This window comes from Aricia agestis, chromosome 1 (genome assembly GCF_905147365.1).
Source record: "Aricia agestis chromosome 1, ilAriAges1.1, whole genome shotgun sequence".
NCBI lineage: Eukaryota > Metazoa > Arthropoda > Insecta > Lepidoptera > Lycaenidae > Aricia > Aricia agestis.
The window spans coordinates 6,616,186-6,639,749 of NC_056406.1; the positions used below are offsets into that span (position 1 = coordinate 6,616,186).

The window sequence follows — 23,564 nt, forward strand, 5'->3', positions numbered from 1 at the left end:
TTCCTTGAGCCGTACTGCTATAGAAACCATTGAGGGAGCCTTATATCGGTGTACAAGCGTCAAAAGCGTGTAATGTTATGTCCTACTTACTAGGACAAAGGAGTCGGTCTGCATATTTCATGTAATAAAAGTGTTAATAAAGGTTTTTAGTAACATTTAATACTAGATATTGTTGAGTTCTGTGGTCCCGCTAAATAATAAACCATAAGAATGGTCAAAGAATGCCTCAAACACGTGGATTTATATTTATAGGTATTTTTGTAAGCTAAAAAGATAATTTATAAGTTTATTAATCTTTTATTCGTGCTATATAAAGCATTAGTGCTAAAAATGTCACATCAATTAATAATTTGGCTATAAAAATTGCATAGCTTTTTACGTGTGTTTACGGATTCTCATCACTTGAACTATAGTTAATCGATATCATGAACTAATTGACTTTCTTTCCTGTATCATAATGTGCTTCAAAATAATCGACAAATAGAAATATTGAAGAAAATAAACGCACACTACTTGTATGAAAATAAGCACAAAATGGCCACGCGATGACGGGCTAAGACCACATTTATACTATAATACTCTATCTATGATAGAAAAATTCTAAAAAAGAAGAACATTCTAAAAAAGTATTGATGTCAAATGTGTCACGCTTATGTCACGCAAACAAAAGTCTACAAATATATACTAGTAATCTGTGGTATAAAAATATCCAAATTTTCTGTAATAAATTGTGTACAAAAATAAATAGTAGGTTAAATTATTCATTTTAAATACCCATGATCTTCGAACAAAAGTTTTAGAAAATTGGCAACAACCGAAATGGCAGAAAAGTAAGTACGAAAGTTTAAATTATTTATTTGTTTATATCGACATGAATATAAACAAGGCTGTTTAATTCTTGAACAAAGTTTGAAAGTCATTAGTATTATTATTAACATACCAGAAAAAGGTGGTAGATCAGAATTCAGATAGAGGATCATTGGTTTCTTGAAATACTATGGTATTCGCACTGTTAGATGATTAAGTTGTTGACCTCTTTTCCGACGTATCTTGGAGCTTAATTCTTATGCGGATTTTTCCGCAATCATCTTAGATTTGGTACCTCATGTGTATCATATTTGCCCTTTACGGTCAACTTTATTATAAGCAATTAATTCATTTTGATCAAAACAATGTTTACTTATAAGATTACTTACATTTTGATATCCTGTTCGGTTTGTTATAATATTTTGTTGTTAGAATAACAGTTTGAAATAATATGTTTTGAATAGTATATTACCATAGTTAAGATTTTGGATACAGAATTCTATAAATAGGGAATACTTTAGAAAATCTTCTAACTTGTTAGATTTCTCAACAGTTTGAACTAGATGTGTAAAGAGGATGTGGTTAATTGGTAAATCACAATTACTAGTACTTAGCAACTAGTTATTTGTACTTTGAATAAATTGAACAGGATTATAGATTCAGTTGCAATGAAATAGCTCACCAATTGATTGGCATAAAGACCTTGCATATTGCCCTAATATACATGCAATCTGTGCCAATGTGTGAGGTTTATTAAAGTTTTTTTATTAATTTAAAGGGCAGAAAATTCAAATCCAAGTGAGGATGTACAAGAGAAGAAGGAAGAGGAAAAGCCCTCCGGCAATTGGTGGGACTCATGGATTTCATCAGCTAAATCTAAGGTAATATAATATGAGATGATGTGTGCAACACGTCGTCTCTTAAGAGGATACACCAGGGGCTAGAGAAATGAAAAAAAAGTATGTGTAACATCTATAGCTGTCTCTCTTACCTCAAGCCTATACCGCAGAACGCGATAGAGACAACTGCAGAAAATCCAGAAAATCAACGATTCGTTGTCCCCTGATTCCTTCTCCAAAACTTAACCGATTTAAGTACTTTTTTCATTAAAGATTTAAAAAAGGCTTGAGCTGTGTTCCTATGTTTTGCTTTTTTTGTATAATCTAGCCAAATCTGTTTTCTAGACGTTTGAACACAGCGGAAAATCTGGCCATTTTTTTGGGTTTTTGAACGTTCATATCTTATTTAATAATTAAATTATGAAAAAAAAGAAAACATAGGGACATCGTATTAGTGGCCGTAGATATTCAGGAAAAAAATATAACTCTACTAGCATTATCCAGGGAGGAAACAGGGGACTACGTTTGTATGGAAAAAAGGGCGGTGTGGACTCCTCTTAATCATATTATTTACTGTATGTGCTAGTAGCGCCCGACGTTTGCACAATATTCCCAATTTACAGAAACTCTTGATCTTTTGTTTTCAGTCTGCAGAAGTGTACTCTATGGTGAAAAAAGATTTAGATGAAATAGGAACCGCAGTGAGGAGTGAAGCAAGCCATGTTATCAATTCCACATCAAATGCTATTGGAAAAACCTTAAAAGTATGTTAAAAGTAAATTTAGTGAAAGAGGATATTTCCTTATTTAATTTTTAATTTTATTTTTATAACAGTGTGAAATTAACCATTATTAGAAAGTTTTAAAATGTTAAAAAGGAGTCATTACATTTTAATGTCTCATAAATTTCTAACTATAGTTTTACACATATTAACACTTGTATTAAGCTTTAAAAAAATAGACTGTAAATTCATAATAATTATATTTTTTGTTTTTAGTTGGATGAACCTGAGTCAACAGCAAATGTTATGAAAAAGAGTCTGAGCAGTTTTATTGGTATGACCATTAATTATTATTATATTTTTATAAAATAAATACTCAACTACAAAAACTTTTAGGAGTATCCTAAAGTTCAAACTTTTTACTGTTTGTACCATCAGAGAAGAACAATAACGTAAAAAGCAACATCATAATATTATGATGTAACTTCATTTTGTTATTTATTACCGATATAATTAAAACTTCTTGCTGCAGGTCAAGTGAGCACAGTTCTGAACCCAGAACCTGATGATGAAGATGATACAGAGGTTATTTTGTCATCTGGTGATACAACAATGTTGTCAACTTACAAGGTATAAACATACACCTTTTTTTTCCCTTATTCGTAAAAAAAATAATGTGTATGCCGCTTACAAGAAACTTGCCACCAATTGCAACTTTAATATTTTCAAATATGGAATTTCAGAAAGAACTTGAAGCACTGCAGCGAGTGGACGCGACATACATAGTGCCTGCCAACAGTCCAGAGTTCGACGCGTGGAAGTCCAGCTTAGAGGACTCGGAGAATGTCATCACCAGTGCCTCGGCTATCCGGAGACTGCAGACTAACCCTGTGTTGAAGAGTCAGTACGAGAAGTTGGTGCCTGATGCGGTCTCACATGAAGACTTCTGGGAGAGGTACTATGCAAAATTATTGTTATATACATCCAAAAGTAGATACTTTTTATTTCCAAGCCTAATCTATATTCTATAAGATCTCTTGGTTAAACTGAAGGAGGCAAAAGGTAAGGCTGTACTATATCAAATAATCACGAGTCGTCAGATAACTGATCTACCAATCCTGCGCACCAACCAGCTAACTCCTCACCGCAAACAAACTACAATATTTTTAAAATTAAGCTATCAATTTTGTTTTTTGGCGAGCGAAGTTTTTTATAGTTAGGTATTATTAACATAACACTTTTTTTAATATTTTTAGGTACCTGTTCCGCGTTGCGTTGCTGCAGGACCGTCTGGCGGCGGCGTCGCGCAAGCAGCCCCTGGAGGAGCCAACCACGGACCCCGTACTGGCACACCTCCCTGTGCAGGGACCAATCATGGAGTAAGTGTCCTTGCCCAAGCCCGTTCTCCACAAATCCCAAGCTAGACTATGGGTATATACAGGGATTGAAAAACTTTTTGAGGCGTTCATTAACTTTGATTAGTGACTGTTTCTCTTAGTTTTTTTTTTTATAAAATAAGGGGTCAAATGACCAAACGGGTCACCTGATGGAAAGCAACGACTGTCGCCCGTGGAAACTCGCAACTTTACTAGAAAGAAGAAAATAATGGACACAAATTAATTATGTATGTTTGTCGATATCAGTATAGTACAATATTCGGTTTAATTTAATAAAAGACTCAGTTTCCATTTGTTATTTTTTCAGAAGCCCGAAGAAAGTTCTGTCCGGCATCGAGACGCCGAAACCGGAAGTGGAACTGGAGAAACCGGATGTCGAGGTCGCCTGGGAGGATGGTAAGTCATAGTACTCCCATCCCACACACACATGTAAGTCCATCGACAAAACACTCATTCTCATCTCATAACTCGAATCACAAGTTCAATTTTCGTGATCGAACTCGATCACGAAAATTGAACTTGTGTAGTACAAAAGCAAGATTAGATTAACACCGGCGCATGTTTTAGTTGTTCAGTGTTTTTCGTCTTCTAATATGTTCCAAAAGATTTATTTTACCATCATATTTCATGCATATTATTCTAATCTATTATAAGAAGGTGTTTTATACATATACTTGTTATATTTTCACAGAAGATTTCGCTAATGATGTTGAATTAACCGAGGAACAGCAGATACTACTATTAGAGGAATACGAAAGAGAAATAGCATCAAAAAAGAACAAAACAAAGGATATTACTAACAACAACGAGAAAACAAACAAACAGACCAAAAACAAAAGCAAAACTCAGGAGAAAAACAAAAATGAGAACATCAAACATCAGGACAAAAACAAGGATAAGATAAATAGAAACGTAAAGTCACCGAAAAGTGTGACGACACAGAAGATTGTTACGTCACCGAAAAATGTGACATCACAAAAGAATGAGACGTCACAGAAGAATGTAAAATCACCGAAAAAGGCGGATGAGTGCGGAAATTTGGTTGAAGATTACTTTGGTGATAAAGAAGTAAAGGACGACGCGAGCGCCAACTCTGATGAGAGCTGGGAGAAAGAGTTCGAAATAGAAGAGACGGGTAAGCAAAAAGCCTGACTTCTAGCCATGGCCGATTGGATGTAGCACCCAACGGTTGAGTCCCAAGTCCCAACCCAAATGTCCATAAATAAATTATTTAAACCAGCCAACGAACATTGTTCATAGATTTTTACACTGAAATTGCTAATATACCTCGGCTGTATGATGAACTACAAATTCTGAAAGATCTATATATTAATACTTGAGAGAAAAACTTTGTACCCTCTTTACGAAAAATGGGGAAATGTAGGTGCATGAAATTTCGCACAGTTATAGTTTATATGATGAAGGAGTGCATCGAGCTAATATTATTTTAAAATTATGCTTTTATCATATATATTTTTAACAAATAAAACGTTACACACACTACGACACTACTACTAGGAAAAATGTCAGATTTTTGAGTGACAAGCCTATACATACAAATTATACTCTTTTATTTATGGTTGAAGTCTGCTGACATTTGACAACAAGTTGACAAATTGAAAAAGGATTATTGTTTTCTTTTAAAGTATTTAATTTTAGATACTATTAGACAATGTTTAAACGGCCAGTCTGAGATCAGCTGAGTCCCAGAGACAAGAATTGAAAAAAACTATGTAAAGTCAATATTTTTTACAAAATATAGGTAGTAGTCCTAATGTCGATGTCGTTGCAAGTAAGGTCGAATTTCGACCATGGGCGATCTCTAGTATATTTAATTGTGCCACCCATGTTTAGGACGAATACATTTTGAGACGCTTTGTTTCGAGCCAAACCGGTATAAACTAGTTTTTTTTTAATATTTTTTCTTTCTAAGAAACCAGTTCATACCAGTTCTTTTGCGAATCGAAATGATGCATCAACGAAGAGTTATGATTAAAGATATTGTTGTCCTGTTCGCACCACCGATTACATGAAGGCGATAACAACGATAACAATATGTTAGACAGAGACAGAATCTATAAACAATGTTCGCTTGGGGACTATAGTATAGATATAAGCAGATGTTCAATGCATTTCTATTTACAATCATGCCTTAATACAGCTTATGATGTATTAAAATTGATTATATAATATACATTGCGTACATATACACTTAATATAGTCTATTAGCGTTGAGTTTGTAGCAAATCATCAGTGTAAATGTCTAAATTGATGATATTTATATTATGTTGGTTAGAAACTTAGAGTAAAATCTCTTTACTGTTTATCATCACATTATAGAGGCAACATTGCATCGGTAAATTTTGCCATTTACACAAATGACTCTCTACACACCTGAAGCAAGTAGACGCATAGTAAGAATAATTAATTAAACCATAGATGTAAAGTTTACTGTGATGAAATATTTAACTTGAGTTGCAGCTGGTAGTAAGGCCTTACCACACTGACGTATTCCGATGATTGTGCAGCAATTATGCAACATCTAGCGATCGCCGCGAAATCACCAGTGTGAAAAGACCCTTAAGTTTATGTTCGAAAACAAGCACTTATTTAGCACAATACATAAAGTATGAAATAGCCTTGTGTCCGCGCCTTAAATGATCTTTATAAGAATAGCCAAATCGGTATACTGCCATTAAAAAGCCTGCAAATAAGCAAATCATAAATTTAAACTTTAATTTAAAATTTATTCTTTCTAAAAGTTTTTCGACATTGAATTTGAAATTATATTTAAACGCTTCTTCATTCTTTACATTAACTTGTGGATTTTTCTGTATCGTTTTTTAAATATATAGAACTACTATTTTATCCCCCATTCCCGTTTTTAAACGTTTAGTTACATTAGACTAATATTTTTTGTCCATTCCACTTGTTAATGTTTGTTTTAAAATTAATATATTTTGTTTTCATTCCCGTATCAGAGACTTACCTTATACCTATTCTAAATTTTGATATATTATCATTTTTAATATCTTTTAATTTGATTATTTTAAATAAACAATTATTTTAGATGAATCGTAATATTCGGTGTGATGTTTTCATATAAAAATATAAAATAAAGTAAAAAAAACACCACCATATTCTAATAAAAACAGCATATTTTTAATATTGAAAAAAATACTTATCCATTATTTAATAATAATTATTTTTGTTATAATTTTGGTGTTCACTGAAACTGCTGTATTAAGGACGCTATTACATTTTTTCATAAATATCAGCGATTTTCAGGTATCATTTTAAAGAATTAGGAGTCACACTGCAAGGATATTTTGGTTTCAAATAAAAGATAATATATTCATCTCCACGTCTATATAAACGTTTTAACCATTACAATAATCGCAAAAGATTAAAAAAATGGGGTTTGATTAGGTACCATTATAGCTAAATACACTGAACTAAGGAAAAAAAATATATAATAATATTGTTGCTTATTTGGTCCCCTATACGAATAGCTAAATATTTTATATAAAAATAAATAACATTTCCATTTATAAGAAAAATAAGAAACGCTCTCAAATTTCTTCATACATTTTCGCCCTATCAAGAATGCGGCGAACGTCGTAACCGCCATTGTACAAGGCGCGCTGATATTGAATGTTATTTGAATATCCTTAACGTCGATATTCGTACTGACCTGTTAGTTTTTGACATAATTTTTGTGATAGCGTCCTTAAGTAACTTGTACTAAAGATAAACATAATCCCTTACAAATAAAAAGATTCACACTGTGGACACTGGACATTGGAGAGGCGTTATAGTTGTACTTACAATATTTTATCTCGTCTAATGCTCTAGAAGTTACTTGACAGAGGACAAAAACTTGTATGTTTATTGTATAACTAAACCGTCTTCATACAGTGTAGATATTTTTATTAGTAAAAAGATTATAATATAATACTAGTTTATAAAACCTTTATTATAATATTAGTATTATACCCATCGGTAGTCCTTTTGTTTGGACAAAACAGACACGAATTGAGCACAGAACATAATAAGTTCTAAACTTTTAAAACAAAACTAAGTTATCAAACTAAAAAATGTCTGTTTTGTGTGTCCAAAATTACCAGATATTTAATTTTTAACTAGTTTGAAAATGTTTAGTACGGTAATCACATAATAGTACGGGAGCCCTAGAACATTTTTTTTTATTACTTACTATCAAGCAAATTTTTTGTGAGTAGCTTCATTTTGATAAGACGAACAACATTTTTATCTGCGAAAAATCTCGAAAGTCCAAAGTAGCTAACAGAGATAGAAAGGATTTCATACTTTGACTTGATGGTCCTCAAATATGGATTGGTCTATTTGTAGGACAATGCTACTGCCTACTCTTAAATCATATAACTATTAACCTATCAATATACTAATAAAAATAGGCCAAGTGCGAGTCGGACTTGCGCATGAAGGGTTCCGTACCATTATAAAGCAAAATTAGGCCAAAATTTGTATTTTTTGTATGACACCTTAATTTTATATTTTATTTTAAAATTATTATTAAATATTAACGTACACATATAATTAAGGACTTTGAGAAAAAATCAAGTACCTACCTATTGTCGTTATTAATATAGAGCAAAAAAGGCCAAAAAATCACGTTTGTTGTATGGGAGCCACCCCTAACTATTAATTTTATTTTGATTTTAGTACTTGTTGTTATAACGGCAACAAATATACATAATCTGTGAAAATTTCAACTCTAGCTATTACCGTTCGATAGTTACAGCCTGGAGACAGACAGACAGACGGACAGACAACGAAGTCTTAGTAATAGAGTCCCGTTTTTACCCTTTGGGTACAATACAGTAGTCAACGAAGTTTTGTTGACTACAGAACCCTATAACGGAATTCTAACGAGCTGGTTTTTTTTTTGTATATTGATAGATTTAATACTTAGTCATATAATTTAAGAATAACATTGTCCTACAAATAAAACAGTCCATATTTTACGACCATCAATTTAAAGTGTGAAATCCTTTCTATCTCTGTTAGCTACCACTTTCGAGATTTTTCGCAAATAAAAATCTTGTCCGTCTTATCAAAATGAAGCTACTCACAAAAAATTTGATTGATAGTAATCAAAAAAAAATTGTTCTAGGGAACCCTGACTAATATTTTCATGGTATTTTATTAAGACAATATAATAGTATATTTTACAATTTTAAATAATTTAGTGCAATATATTTTGCTTTTCATATACTGTTACATTTGTTAAGTTTAAGGCTGGCGAGAAAAATCTAAATCCATTGTGCCAAAATAAATTAATCCATCATTGTCGCTTGTAAGCTTACCATAAATGCATCAGGTTAACCGTTTGCTCGTTTACAAAGCACAGTCCCCGAGAGGTTACATAAATTGATTTTTGTTTTTCTAGCCAGTCTGAAATATATTATGACGGCTAATTCTTTTCGAATTAGATTAGATTTCGTTGTGTTTGTGTAAATTATTAGTTTAAGGACTATAAATAAAGTTATATAAACTGTACTCTGGCATTTAATTTCTTTGACGTAACTAAAGAAGATCAAGGTAATTAAAAAAGGTTTTCCAAAACCAATATCGGGTTTATTAGATAACAATTTTATATACAAAGCTTCCAGGCACTTTCTTTACAGGCACGTTTCGTTGTTGTACTATCAGAGAAGTTGATTCCTATGCAAATCGGGGACCTAAGTAGTTTGGTTGCGTTACGTCAAACCCAGCTGACAGATCACAATCAACATTGAATTGACATAATATTCGACCAAATAACGTTGGTCTGTCAATTGCATAGGAATCAACTTCCTCGATGGTACATCGATAAACCTGTTTTTATGTTTTATTATAATAATATTTATTATACACATATTCTATTTCAAGACTCCTTCACCTATTTTCAAAGCTCCGTAACATCACTAAGAATGTTCTGGTAAACTACTACGAAACCGTTTTGAGACTCAAACAATCGAACGAGAATGCCGCGACGTGAACGTCATTTCACGTTTGTTAGAGTACGATGCGGCATTCTTCGTTGCGGCATCGGCAACTCAAGACGGTTTCGTGGTACGGCCCCTGATTAGGAACTCCTGAACTTAATCTTGTTTTACAAGTAGGCCAATAAGATAAAATACGCACATTACCCAAATAAAAACTTAACAACAAAGGAAATCTTTTATTCGTCAGGTTATATCTGCTCGTTAGTAAGCTGCTGTAGGTGCGGATAGTACACTCCGTTGGCACCACTGAGGGGCATGTCCGCCGCCTGCGGGTAGGGGTGGTGCGGCGGTACACCCATCCATTGCGGGTACCAGTATAGACCCTGGGAAATAAAAGATAATATTAAATAAATACAGCACACAAGAGGAACCCCGACTCTTCTAGGGGGAAAAGTACCCTAATGGAAGTTTTAAGAGTTTTAAGTAGCAATATAATTTAAGGACAACATGATTTGCTGCTTGTTATAAAGTTTTTTTGTTTGCTCATTGTCGCCGCCTGTGGTCGCCACCAACCACAAAAAACCGGCCAAATGCGTGTCTGGCCACGGGTCGGGTCGGTCGGTCGTGTCGGGTTCCGTTACCCGTAGTACCTAGTACCTACCGCTAGTTTTTTTTTAAATTTTTGTATGGTCAATGAATGTACATTTATAACGTGTTCTAACAACATCATCTCAGTTACTTTCAAAGGAATTTGAACGAAAAGTTCCTTTATACTTCGCCGAATACATTTTTTTTAGTTGATCGACTATTACTCAATAACTTACTTACTTATGAACTTATGAAGTCTTATCCGTGATAGTTTTCCTTTTAAATTCAGCATATTTCCTACTGCCGTTAATTTTTTCACATTTCCAGAAGCAAACGTTTAGCTGGTAGAAGGGGGGGGGGGGGGGGGGGGACACTGGACTCTAATGATTTTTTCCACTTTAAAACTTACATATTTCACAAACGGACCCCTAAATGGAAAAATGATCTATGAATACTCGTAATTTTTTTAAAAAAACCTATCCAACGCCACCCCACACGATGGGGTGGACGCGAAAAAAAATTCATCCCCGTTTGATGTTTAGGGGTACCATAAAAAAATATTTTTTAAAGATTTCATGTGCCATTTTTTCATCATCATTAATATGTGCATTCATGCCAAACTACAGCTTTGTAGGTCCTATAGTCCCTCAGAGCAAAACCGCGGAAAGTCAGACAGACAGACGGACGGACGGACGGACCGAAACTATAAGGGTTCCTTGTTGACTACGGAACCCTAAAAACTAACAGATCTCATGTTTTACACAGCAAATGGCGATGCGGAATGTTGCGTAATATCGGAAATAGGATATTTTTATTAAGTAAGTAATAGTAATTATGAAGATTGGGATGATCAGAAAATATTTACTGATTAGTTATAGTTTGACGTCGCTTACTGTAGGTATTCGGCGAAACCGCTACCGCCATGTTTCGCCGAATACAGTACATATATCAAATAGACAAACTCCTGTAAAAATGTTCTCAGAAACCAGGCATTTTGTCATCCAACTATACTACTTGAAGTATATAGTACCTTGTTGAGGTTGGTGTTGCCGGAGCAGGTGTACCGGTACTCGTTGACGGTGAGCGGGTCGAGGTAGCTGACGCCGGCTATGGACCCGTAGTTCGGCGGGAACATGAACCAGCAACCGTCCAGCGAGTCTGCAGTACACATGAGTTTATTGTTTAACGTCCTTAAACGTTTTAAAATTTAACGGGTTAGTGGTTAATTTTTGGTTTAGAGTTAGTACAACGTAGAATTGTCTAACAAACAAAATGATCCATAGCACGGATGGGGGTGTAAAAAGTCCGTCCTGAGGCTCTTGGTTGGTCGGACTTTTTGTCGGACAGTTGTCGTCCACTGGGTTACAAAACTAAAGGCAGATATATTTTATAGTGCTTAAGTATGTAGGTACGAAGAACTCATTCTGCGTACACACTAATTAAGCTCTACTTATAAAATTACTGCATAGGAGGCCTGGTTTCAATCAAAGATAACAGAACAAATCTGGGATTATTTAAGGCAATTAGTAGCTTTGCCTGAATTCATGATATAATATAATCTATGACTCACAAGTGATGTTCTCGTAGTCATAGTGCGAAGGCGGTCGTTCGCTGGCGGGCGGGCGGACGTACTCCGTGGTCCGCTCCACGAACACGGGCGGCGGCGCCAGGCCCCAGCCCGGCTCGCCCGGCGGGATGAACGGACCTGCAGCAAGGTGTTTATTACTACGGTAGGTTTCCAAATCCAAGATAATATGCAAAATTTTGCATATTATCTTGGATTTGGAATTTCATTTGGATTGGATTTTTTTAATAGGGCTATTCTCTACAAGACTGAAATGGCTATCCTACTCGCGCGCACTCGCTGTTTTACGCGCTTAAAGTAAGAAAATCTTCAATCGAATATTCGAGGTACGAGAATTGGCCCATTCGGTGTCCTACACTTTTGAGCTAAAAAACGATTCGAATTTCACATTAATATGTATTTCGAGTTAGAACGGTTATAATTCTCGCTGGTAACTGAGTAGGTAGGTACCTATAGTAAAATGATGTAGTGTGATCCATGATTTTAAAATTCAATGTATAATCTGTGACGTATATTTGACAGAACAAAGATTACACAATCAATCAACAAGAATGATTTGGCGCATGGCCATAGCCCATAGGTCAATTTGAAAACTTACCACCGAAGAAGTTGGTGTTATTCCACTCACAAACGTGATGGTCGCACATGAGAGGCGACTGTCTCTCCTTCGTATAGTAGTAGTGGCCGTTCGGGAGGAACTGAAATTAAAAGTCTCGTGAAAATACTTTTGTAGGCAGGGCCCCCGGTACCATATGTGCAATGTGTGCTGTATCGCCATCATTACGGGCGCCAAAACCAAGGGCCCAAAAAATTTGCCTTAGAAAGAGGCGCCAAAATCCTTTTTTTGCACACGGGCGCCAGAAGCCCTTACGGGGGCCCTGTTTGTAAGTATCTCGGTAGTCTATAAGTAACGGTATGACAGCTGACTAATGACCATACTGTTACTATATAATATTCAATTATTTAAGTACCAAATAATAAGCAAACAAATGTTAAAATGTCCATTATTAATAAGCAATAAAAATACAAAGACATAAAGTAAGTAGGTATAATTTAGTTGACGTACTGGCATTAAACCTCAGTACTAACCAGCATATAATCGTAATGCCGGAACCGTATGCCTTGTATGTTGAAGTCGAGTATGAAGCTGCCGGAGGTGATGAGGCAGGCGGCGGCGGTGAGCGGAGGCAGCTTGTACGTCTCCGTGCCGCACTTCACGATGGCCTTGGGCATCGTCGACACGTCGCGGACGTGCTGCAGACCCTTCTTGAACGGAAACCTGTGGGGTATAAAGGCTCCATACTAGGAGTAGCTGCGCTGCTGTTCGTATTTTTATTAATAGTATTTTGAAAAGATAAAACCGAATTCAAAATTGTACATACCTAATTCAGAATTAAAATTCCCTATCTCAAAAAATATAGAATCAATTTTAATGAAACTTGCAGTATTCTCTAAGTTGAACAATACCTATTACAACAAAAAAGAATCACTTAAATCGGATTTGTTGTTCCGGAGATATGCAATGACAAACATAAAAACATACATACATCATACACTTGAAATTTGCACATTTGTTCAGACGCTGATATAGACTAACACATACGAAAACTGGGCAGTTCTGGAAATATTACATACATACGGGTCGAATGCATAACCTCCTTTTTTGAAGTCGGTTAAAAAACGCTTAGCCATGACTAGTCTAGTACGATCCAAGGTGCGACTATAGTAATGTTCTCTAGCAAACTATACGCCTATACGCACATAGTTCTAAGATCTGTCCCAAAAAACTGTCAAAGTAAGAAATAATAGTAGAGATCCGCCTACCTGAATATACACACATCCAACTGACACTCCAGCCCGTGCATATAGTTGTCCATCTGGAAGACCACGCCGGGGTCCTCCTCCAGGTAGTACTTGGTGTCGTCCATGAAGTGCACGAAGCCGAGGAAGTGGAAGCCGCGGTCCTTGCAGTAGGGCGCCGGGCCGCGACCCATGCTGTAGATGTCGCTGTACAGCTCCGACACGAATAAGTACACGTTCTTGCCGCAGTAGAACTCTGGGGGAATATCATCAATGTTCGTACAGATAAGCCATACAGGGCCGACGCGATACTTGAAAATGCTGCTATAGTTAATATTTATTTTTGAATTTCTTGCGTTTGCACAGTAATTTCTTTTATCGCAATAGAACTAGGTACCGTACAATTCGTGGTTGACTACGACTGATAATCCTGGCGACACAGGAGTTGCAATGGTGGGAATGTGTGTTGGGCCAATTGACAATTCACTGTGATGCAAACTGTTCCACTTTTCGCGATTTAAAACAACCTCCATCCTCTTCGCTTTAAATCGCTGAACCGATTTAAATCTGGTGATAGAACAGGAGGGAGGACAGACAAGTACATTTTCGCACACTATTATCGATTCGATTAGTATAATATTATAGTACTGGTAAACCTTGGCTGATGTAGAACTCTGCGGGCACGGCGCCGCCGCCGGCCGCGTTGTATGTGGCGACGCGCTCCGTCTTGATGGCGTTGTGGTTGTCGTACATCGTCAGCATGTTGTCGATCACGTCGTCCAGCGCTATCAGGAGCACCTAGGTCATTTATAAAAATCATACAATTTTGTTAAAAATTTAACAATTCACATGCTGTGAAAATGTCTTGTAGTGAATAAAGGTTTATTTTGAATTCATTTTGAATCGCTATCATATAAGTTAAGAAAAGTCTTAATTTATAATAACCAACTAGCTGTATCAAAGGGTACAGTTAGCGTATTTTATAAAATATTTCTTTCATACTTATTTCTTACCTTTAATTCTTTTATGTGCAAATTGATAAACCTTCCCAAGTGATCAGTTGCTATGTGGATATGTTCATTTATTACGTACTGAAAAAAAGAAAGATATTGATTTCCATGTAGATATATTAAATAAATACTTATTAAAAAATAAAACATAACAAAATATAGTTAGAAAATTAATAAAAAGTAGAAGTATGGCGTTCCGGGATGTCCGTAGCAGCGGCGTATCAGTACTACGGGTAACGTAGTAGCAGCTACGGCACGTCTACGGACCGATTTTCTTATTATATTTTGAGCTGAACTTTCTTTTTTAGGGTTCCGTACCCAAAGGGTAAAAATGGGACCCTCTTTCATTTATTTTATTTTAAATCTGTATCCGCTATAGCTAGACCTCCGAAATTTTCACAGATTATATAACTACCTAATTCTGTTGCTGATATAACAACAAATACGAAAAACAAAATAAAATTAAACTTGGCCGATTTTATTTATTCAAGATTTTCTACATAATTTTAACTTGTAAATGAACGACTTGAACGAAAAAAAAGAACGACTTGCTAGAAAGGTTATTCTTTCAGATCTGATCAGCATTTGAACAAAATTATTTTGTATTTAAATATTGAGCAGTTGTAAGTTGTAATACTAACAGACGTATGTCACTATAAACATTCTACTGTTTCTCCTATCTAACCTCCCAACTTCGTTTTGTTACCACCAAGGCTCTATTTTAATACTTACCTTACACATTGACCATACTCCTTGCCTGCGATTTATTTAGTGACTGAGCCGCTGCTCAAGTTTAAGTGCGTTAGAATGAAACAGCATAATATTCGTCTACGAGTGATCGCACGTCTGCTGCATACCTCAGAGTATTTAGTTAAAAATGCATTCTCTAGTTTCGATAGCGAAGAAGTCACAAAATATGTTAAGAATTTGATGCGTTATGTCAAATCCCATACACTTTTGTCATCCACCTTTGCTATCGAAAATAGCGAATGCATTTTGACTTAGTACGGCTCTGGGATATTAGCAAACGTATTAATATTATTATTTCAATTATATATATTTTTATCTAAGTACTCTATGGTCCCCAACCTGATCCGGCGCGTGCTTGACCTTCATCATCTCGATCTGGTAGTGGGCGAGGTGGTCCAGCTTGTCTGTGGGGTCGTGGCCGTACACCTCGAAGGCGTCGATGAGTAGCGCCAGGCTCACGTTCTCCGCCGGCTCTTGGCAGCATGGGTGGTTGCGGACGATGTACGGGTTCTTATAGGAGATAGTAGGAATAATAGCGGTTATAGTGGTTATAACCATGCTCCTGTGCGAGTGCGGGCGGTTTCAGCGCGCGTCGCGTGCTTTCCTAAACGGTTTGAGGTTCTATGCCAAATTACATAAAGATTATTTTCATACATTTCCACAAACCGCTTACGCGAAGAAAACGCACACGTCTGAATGCCCCCTAAGAGTGGCTTCTTCAAGTTTCTTACGCCGGCTCTTCTCGCCGGGTTAGATCCCAAGCCGGTGGTAGGCATCGTATACTTTCCAGAAATCATCTTTTTTAAACGATTTTCATTTTCAACCACCATAATTAACTACAATTTCGCTACAGCACAGCAGCTTAATCGTAACATCAGCAGATCCATAAATTATTCTTACACTGTGAGGCAACGAAGGTTTGAATGCGTTTTACTAAATCCTACAAACGTATACCTGGGACATAGGCTGCTCAGTTGAAAAAAGTAAATATTTAGCACTTCATAATGTTTGTTACCGGGAAAAGTAACTGTAAACATTTTGCGATTTGCTAAACATTCAACCCTCTCGACCGTACCTAACATTTATACTCTACAGATTTCCAAACATGTACTTAGAGCCTTTCGAATTTGATAATAATTAATGTTATGACTACTTAATTGCACTTACTTACTGCTAAATTGAATAAGCACAACGAAACCAAAACAGCAAACGCGCACGTGCGTAAATTCATTTTCGAGTAACTACCAGCCCGACTATAAAATGGCCTAAATTAATTGACCAATTAGTTAGAAACTATTTTAACTATAGGTACACATAAAGTGGAAAATAGTTGTGGAATAAATTCAAAATTACAAAATCATAAGTTTTTTCCATATTTTTTTAGGAATAGTTAGGTACCTATAAATAATTAGTTAGGCAACTGAGAATTTTACTACCTACGGCCGCGATAACAGCTTAAACCGCTTTGTAAAAAATAATCTTTGTTCTCAAATAGCAGGAATCCAATGGAACAAAACAATATAAATTGTTTGACCTAAATGTTTTCAAATCCACTTTTTGTAGACTTTCGTTATATCTAGGTATTATTTTCGTTACTGGTACAAATTACAATCAACAACTTGCTACATTTAAATCATAAAAACTAGTAAAAAAACATAAAAGGATTTAGTAGGAGCCTAATTTTAGGCTCCTGCAAAATATTTCTAATATCATACTTAATCCTAAATTGCAACATGATCGGGGTGCCAACTGCCAAGACACAGATTTGCTCTCCGTACGCGATATTGATCGTTTTGGCGCGCAACTCCGCGCCCGACACACCGCGCTCAGTACAGCATCAGCAGCCATTGTCACCCAAAAAACACCCCCAAAATGGACAAAACCATATAATATTCGCCCTTGTTACACAATAAAATCCCCAAAACAGTGATCCACGTGAAGTGTTGAAAGATCCAGATCGATCACCGCAAATATGGTTTGAAAGAAAGCAATAAAAATTGGGCAATGGCTGCCTGATTTTAGTTTATAATGTAAAATTCTAGTATAGTAAAGAAGTCTTCCAGTTAGATAAAGTTAGTTATTTATATAGAATTTATTATATACCGAGGTGTAGTGAAAATTGTCGAAAATGAATTTCGGGCGCATCAAGCTGCCGCCGCTGAAGAATGTGCTGGACGTGGCGATGCAGACGGTGAGGCAGCAGGTGCCGGACAAACCTGGCACCTCCACGCGGCCGCCACAAAATGTCCGATTTGCTAACATGGGTAAGATTATACTTGAGTAAAGATGCTCCCGATACTAAAGAATATTGGTCATATTCTTTGAAATTTTGTTATACTATTTTAATGAGATGGTATACCTTATTACATTTATATTTAGATTAAATACCTTTGTTTCTACGATGCATAAATAATGGCTTTAGTCAGATTTGTTTCGAAATAATTGACTATTGGTAAGAAAAATCCCTGTTATGGTTATGACGAACAAAAACCCACAACTACAGACTGCTATCTAGGTACAGGTCTACCAGGATCTGATGGCAAATTTGGATGGCAGATTTTCAAAAAATATTCTTTCATGATCATTGGATAAATTTTTACATTTGCATGTTTCACACACAGAATCAGCCGCTATAGGGAAAAAAAAGGATAAAAATATTTTATTCCAACTACCCCGGTATTGCTAGAGTCAATTTATGTTCCCATTTTTTGCCATTAGATTCTAGTAGACCTATACGAATGATTATGTAAATCATTTTACTCCATCAATAACTAGGCTAAATAAATTGTCAACTTATCCGGGGCGTGATATAAAATTCGTATGATATCCAGAAATGGACGAGAGCTGCGAGCTGTCCACAATGCACGAAACGACGTCGCCGACCTACCAGTCCACGAACCCCACCAATCCCTTCCTTAGCGGAAACCTGCAGGCCGAGGAGTCCTTCACCAGCTACCAGAACACCTTCCCGCAGCAGGATGGAGCACCAAGGTAACATACCTTACTACCGCTTGATCTTGATCTTATTCTGCGTACAGACATTATATTTTGGTTCCATTGATAAGGAGAACATTTTAACTCAATACCGAAAATTTTTCATGAACATCAAATATGATCTTTTCCCATTTAATACAATATACTGAGTATAAATCCCTACTTTATACAATATACTGATAATTTTTCAACATTGACTTCAGAACACAGAGCATGCAAAGCGTTGACTTCTACGCATCATCAGAAGAAGGAGGGTTCGAGGAGGGTGGAGGTCCTCCGGGCGCCAAAATTAACGAATTCCAAGCGGCCTGGAACGTCACTAATGCTATTCAGGTAATTACAGTAAAATGTTGTCTAAGCTCACTTTGTTGACGTATTTGATATCACAAGAATTTAACAATTTCTTTCTCTCTTTTCTGCAGGGCATGTTCGTGGTATCGCTACCGTTCGCTGTACTCCAGGGCGGCTACTGGGCCATAGCGGCCATGATCGGCATCGCCCACATTTGCTGCTACACCGGGAAGATCCTCGTCGACTGCTTGTACGAGGACGACCCAGTGACCGGACAGAAGGTTAGAGTTCGCGACTCCTACGTGAGCATCGCCAAAGAATGCTTCGGGAAAAAGTATGGAGCTAAGATCGTCAATATAGCTCAAATAATTGAGCTTCTCATGACGTGCATACTGTACGTCGTCGTTTGCGGCGACTTGATGATCGGAACTTTTCCAGACGGCTCTATAGATACTCGATCCTGGATGATGCTCATTGGGATATTTTTGCTCCCGTTGGGCTTCTTGAAATCGTTGAAAAGTGTGAGCATGCTGTCGTTTTGGTGCACTATGAGCCATCTCATCATCAACGCCGTCGTGATAGGGTACTGCATCTTGTACATCGGGGATTGGGGTTGGTCGAAAGTAAAATGGAGTTTGGACTTCGAAAATTTCCCGATCAGTTTAGGTGTAATCGTGTTCTCCTACACCTCCCAAATTTTCCTTCCCACTTTAGAAGGTAACATGGAGGATCGGTCTCGCTTCGAGTGGATGTTGAACTGGTCGCATATCGCCGCGGCCGCTTTCAAATCCATATTCGGATACATCTGCTTTTTAACATTTCAAAACGATACCCAGCAAGTGATCACGAATAACCTTCGATCGGCTGGATTCAAAGGGCTGGTCAATTTCTTCCTAGTGATGAAGGCGATTTTGAGCTATCCTCTTCCATATTATGCAGCTTGTGATCTACTGGAGAGAGTGCTGTTCAGAGGAAAACCGAAAACACTCTTCCCACCGATATACGCTTTAGACGGCGAGCTCAAAGTGTGGGGTCTGGCTTGGAGGTTAGGAGTCATAATGTTTACTATTTTGATGGCGATATTTATTCCGCACTTCGCTATTTTGATGGGATTTATCGGGAGTTTTACAGGAACCATGTTGAGTTTCATATGGCCGGCGTATTTCCATATCAAACTGAAAGGCAATCAGCTGGAGAGCAAGACCATCGCGTACGACTATTTCATTATCGGCCTGGGTGTTCTGTTCGGCGTTATCGGGATGTACGATTCCGGTTCGGCCTTGATCAAAGCGTTCAAGATAGGTTTGCCGTTTTAATGTTAGCGTTTCTAGATAATTGTTGAACTATTTTTAGATTTATGCATATATTTCGTAAATATCGCGGTTGGTGATCACATTTTTGGAACGCCAATTATTTAGTCTGATGTGATTTTGTAAACTTAGATCACTTAGGATACGTAAAGACAATAATATTTACTGTTGCGATGTATATCATGTCTTCCGAATATAGATTTATGTATGTATAAATATAGGTCGTAAGATAAAATCCACGTCTTCCAAGATTCAATTCTTCGACAACGAAGTCTTCCAGTAATTGACTCGAAAAATTTATATCGGCTTATAATATAGATGTCGTATGTTCCACAACAAAAATATGTCTAAGAATGTTATACTTAATGTTGTAAATGTTCAATAATATAATCGATTTCCTCGTTTGGAGAATATTATAATATACAATATTATAAATAGTCGTGTAGTGCGTATTCGTATCGGAAGCCTTCGAGAGATCAACCAACTCGTCTCTTATAAATATTTTGACTAGACTTCGTGAATGGCTAATTTTGGTCAAAGAACTGACAAGCTGACGAAAACAGTAGTGAGCTAGAAGGTTTCGTCTTTGATTCGGTTTTCTACACTACCCCTGGATTAGCTCATATAGGCAATTTATTGTTGTGATTATACACGTATTGTTTCAAATAGACAACCTTATAGATACCTGGTGATTGTTGAACAAAGTACCTATTTAATATTATTATATTATATTATATTATGCAAAACAGAAATACTAATAACTTATTTAGAGTTAAGTGTCTAACATGTGTTATAATTTACAATACAAAATTGAAAACTGCCTACGGGTAGCATCGCTATTCCAAGTGCAATGGTAATTACAAAAAACGAGCACCATTACAAAAATGTATAATATGTTTTAAAAGCATTTGATATGAGCCGGATTTTCTTTTAAATCATTTGGGTTCAATAGAGTATCTAATTATACGTTATGAGATTTTTAATAAACTCCTACCTTTTACCAATTACAAACATATTATTATATTGATATTATTGTTAAGCATGAGTTGTATCACTTGTCTTCCGCTTGAAACTAAATTGATTAGATATAAAGAGTGCAATAATTTTACCTACAATACAAACGTATTGCGTTATAAATATTAGGTGTGTATTTTAAATAATATAAAATGTTATTCCATAAATTTGTTTTATTTTGCCACACTTCCCCACTTACTATTTAACAACTATTTCGTAACTGAGTGTCTAAACTAGGGTTGTTGAGGAAGTGATTATGAGGAAGAGGAGGAGGAAGAGGAATTGTCACGCGCAAATTTTGAGGATGCGGATGAGGAAGAGGATATTTTATGAGGAAGAGGATGCGGATGAGGAAGCGGAAGAGGAAGCGGATGAGGAAGAGGAAGATAGAAAATTATAAATACTAGCAGAGCCAACCCAAACTTTTGTCCTGTCTGTACTTTGTACATAACGTAGTAGGTACATACATTACACAAAAATTAATTAAAAGGGCATTTTCCAGTGAACCAAACTATGAATCTAAATTCTAAACCATTCTCAAAACACACACAATAAAGAATCATCAAAATCAGTCTAGCAATAAGGGCCGCGCTACATCGGAATGACAGCGGCGAGGCGAGCGCTTTCAGTGTCATATACTATATGATTTTAAACTTTATCTACTATGTATTAAGTACAATAATATATATTATATAAATATATTATTGTAATACATAGTACCGCTTGAGAAGTCTACGGCCGCCCGTGGCCGCTGTACTATGTATTACAAAAATGAAGATAAAGTTTAAAATCTTATGACACTGAAAGTGCTCGCGTCGCCGCTGCCATTCTGGTGTGTCGCGGCCCTTAGGCTGTTTAGACACACGCCGCAGCGGCGCCGCTGCAATACTCATCTTTGCACTTCTATGGGAGAAGGGAGAAACCACACGACGCCGCGCCGCCGCGCCAGAGCGTGATTGGATACGACACGCGCATGCGCAGTGTAATTCCTCATAAATTCCTCTTAAATTTTGAGGAAGCGATAGCGGAAGAGGAATTTTTATTTTTATTTATGAGGAATGCGGTAACGGTTGAGGAACCCAAAATATTGCGGAACTTCCTCATTATGAGGAAGCGGAAGAGGAATCCTCAGCAACCCTAGTCTAAACACACTAGGCCGAAGTTACGCGGCGTAAATTACGCATGATTACGCCCGCAATGTATTTAAAATTACGGATGACACACTATTCCGTCGCGTTCCGTCCGTATATTGTATGCGTTTCACATTGCAGACGTAATCATGCGGAATTAACGCCGCGTAACTTCGGCCTAGTGTGTTTAGACACTAAAGATGACGCTCGCGACTCCGTTACGCCAAAATTCATTTATCGCGTTTGAACCGTACATTTTTTTTGGATAAAAACTATCCTTTCCTAGGACCTAAAACACTCCCTACACGGTAATTCAGCATTACATGCATTTACGTGACAGTATTAATTGTTGCATGACATGCCGATTGCGAAACGATCATGCGTGCATAATGCACATATTGCAGGACGAAAAATTAAAGAACTTGTGAATCAATGTACAGCACGTAGTTTGCATGTCATTCGCATCAATCATTACAATAAACGATCATGCGTGCATGGCAGCCAAATTAGATAGAATTCTTTGATGGCAGCACGTAACGCATGTAATGCTGAATTATCGTCTATTTTGTGCTTAAGATATCTCCATACCAAATTTCATCAAATCGGTTCAGCGGTTTAATCGTGAAGAGGTATTAGACAGACGCATTTACGCATGTATAATATTAGTATAAAATACTAGATGTCCCGGCAAACGTTGTTTTGCCATATATATATATTTTTTTTGGTATGAAAAATAGATGTTGGCCGATTCTCAGACCTACTCAATATGCTCACAAAATTTCATGAGAATCGGTCAAGCCGTTTCGGAGGAGTATGGCAACGAAAACTGTGACACGAGAATTTTATATATTAGATGTACTTATCAGAGAAGTTGATTCCTATGCAAATCAGGGACCTAAGTAGTTTGGTCGCGTCACGTCAAACCCAGCTGACAGATCACAATTAACATTGAATTGACATATTCGACCAAAATATTGAATTGACATATTCGACCAAATAACGTTGGTGATGTCAATTGCATAGGAATCAACTTCCTCGATGGTACAATGGTATGAAAGTTTATAATAAAACAAGATTCTCTTCATTAGACTGCTGCTACGGGCTACGGGCTACGGCGTAGCTCGTAGCCCGTAGCCCGTAGCCCGTAGCAGAAGGCGTAGCGAGGGCAAAAAAATTAGTCGCTGTCTTTCGGAAGTTACAAATATGTCTTAAGCGATGCTCATATTGGTAATAGTAAAAATAAGTATTTTATGGATATTTATTATTTGAAATAAGTTAAATTATTAAATGTTAATAGAACATCGAAAGAAACATTTTTCCGATATTGATATTTTTAACACTCTAGTTATACCACTAATC

General features: G+C 36.5%; 3 protein-coding genes across 4 annotated transcripts; 2 read left to right on the forward strand and 1 right to left on the reverse strand.

Annotated features, from left to right (window-relative positions):
• The first annotated feature begins 719 nt into the window (after positions 1-719).
• LOC121727990 (BSD domain-containing protein 1-like) lies at positions 720-5,133 on the forward strand. Of its 2 annotated transcripts, none has more exons than XM_042116079.1 (9): positions 720-830; positions 1,586-1,688; positions 2,294-2,410; positions 2,644-2,701; positions 2,900-2,997; positions 3,111-3,322; positions 3,624-3,746; positions 4,072-4,160; positions 4,456-5,133. In XM_042116079.1, the coding sequence occupies exons 1-9, from the start codon at positions 820-822 to the stop codon at positions 4,914-4,916; spliced, it is 1,272 nt and encodes a 423-aa protein (XP_041972013.1). In that variant the 5' UTR covers positions 720-819; the 3' UTR covers positions 4,917-5,133. The 2 variants fall into 2 exon arrangements, with proteins under 2 accessions (XP_041972013.1, XP_041972022.1); XM_042116088.1 differs by having other exon boundaries at positions 4,459-5,133.
• Positions 5,134-9,949: 4,816 nt separating this feature from the next.
• LOC121729148 lies at positions 9,950-16,777 on the reverse strand. Its single transcript, XM_042117554.1, has 10 exons — positions 16,638-16,777; positions 15,806-15,976; positions 14,720-14,797; positions 14,363-14,504; positions 13,731-13,962; positions 12,996-13,185; positions 12,505-12,604; positions 11,892-12,026; positions 11,352-11,479; positions 9,950-10,116 (listed from the first exon to the last, which is right to left on the reverse strand). The coding sequence occupies exons 1-10, from the start codon at positions 16,695-16,697 to the stop codon at positions 9,982-9,984; spliced, it is 1,371 nt and encodes a 456-aa protein (XP_041973488.1). The 5' UTR covers positions 16,698-16,777; the 3' UTR covers positions 9,950-9,981.
• Positions 16,778-17,285: 508 nt separating this feature from the next.
• On the forward strand, positions 17,286-21,001 carry LOC121728846 (vesicular inhibitory amino acid transporter). The gene is made up of 4 exons (XM_042117157.1): positions 17,286-17,730; positions 18,298-18,457; positions 18,664-18,793; positions 18,883-21,001. The coding sequence occupies exons 1-4, from the start codon at positions 17,595-17,597 to the stop codon at positions 20,065-20,067; spliced, it is 1,611 nt and encodes a 536-aa protein (XP_041973091.1). The 5' UTR covers positions 17,286-17,594; the 3' UTR covers positions 20,068-21,001.
• Positions 21,002-23,564: the final 2,563 nt, after the last annotated feature.

Bases quoted from the DNA above. Each gene is read 5' to 3' on its own strand.
- LOC121727990 (XM_042116079.1), top strand. The intron at 2,702-2,899 runs GTATGACCATTA...TTCTTGCTGCAG, and splicing joins GAGTCTGAGCAGTTTTATTG to GTCAAGTGAGCACAGTTCTG. The intron at 3,323-3,623 runs GTACTATGCAAA...TAATATTTTTAG, and splicing joins CATGAAGACTTCTGGGAGAG to GTACCTGTTCCGCGTTGCGT.
- LOC121729148 (XM_042117554.1), bottom strand. From the start codon at position 16,697: ATGAATTTACGCACGTGCGCGTTTGCTGTTTTGGTTTCGTTGTGCTTA. The intron at 13,963-14,362 runs GTTTACCAGTAC...ATATTCCCCCAG, and splicing joins AGAGTTCTACATCAGCCAAG to AGTTCTACTGCGGCAAGAAC. The intron at 11,480-11,891 runs GTGAGTCATAGA...TGTGTACTGCAG, and splicing joins TGACTACGAGAACATCACTT to ACTCGCTGGACGGTTGCTGG.
- LOC121728846 (XM_042117157.1), top strand. From the start codon at position 17,595: ATGAATTTCGGGCGCATCAAGCTGCCGCCGCTGAAGAATGTGCTGGAC. The intron at 18,458-18,663 runs GTAACATACCTT...CATTGACTTCAG, and splicing joins CAGCAGGATGGAGCACCAAG to AACACAGAGCATGCAAAGCG. The intron at 18,794-18,882 runs GTAATTACAGTA...TCTTTTCTGCAG, and splicing joins ACGTCACTAATGCTATTCAG to GGCATGTTCGTGGTATCGCT.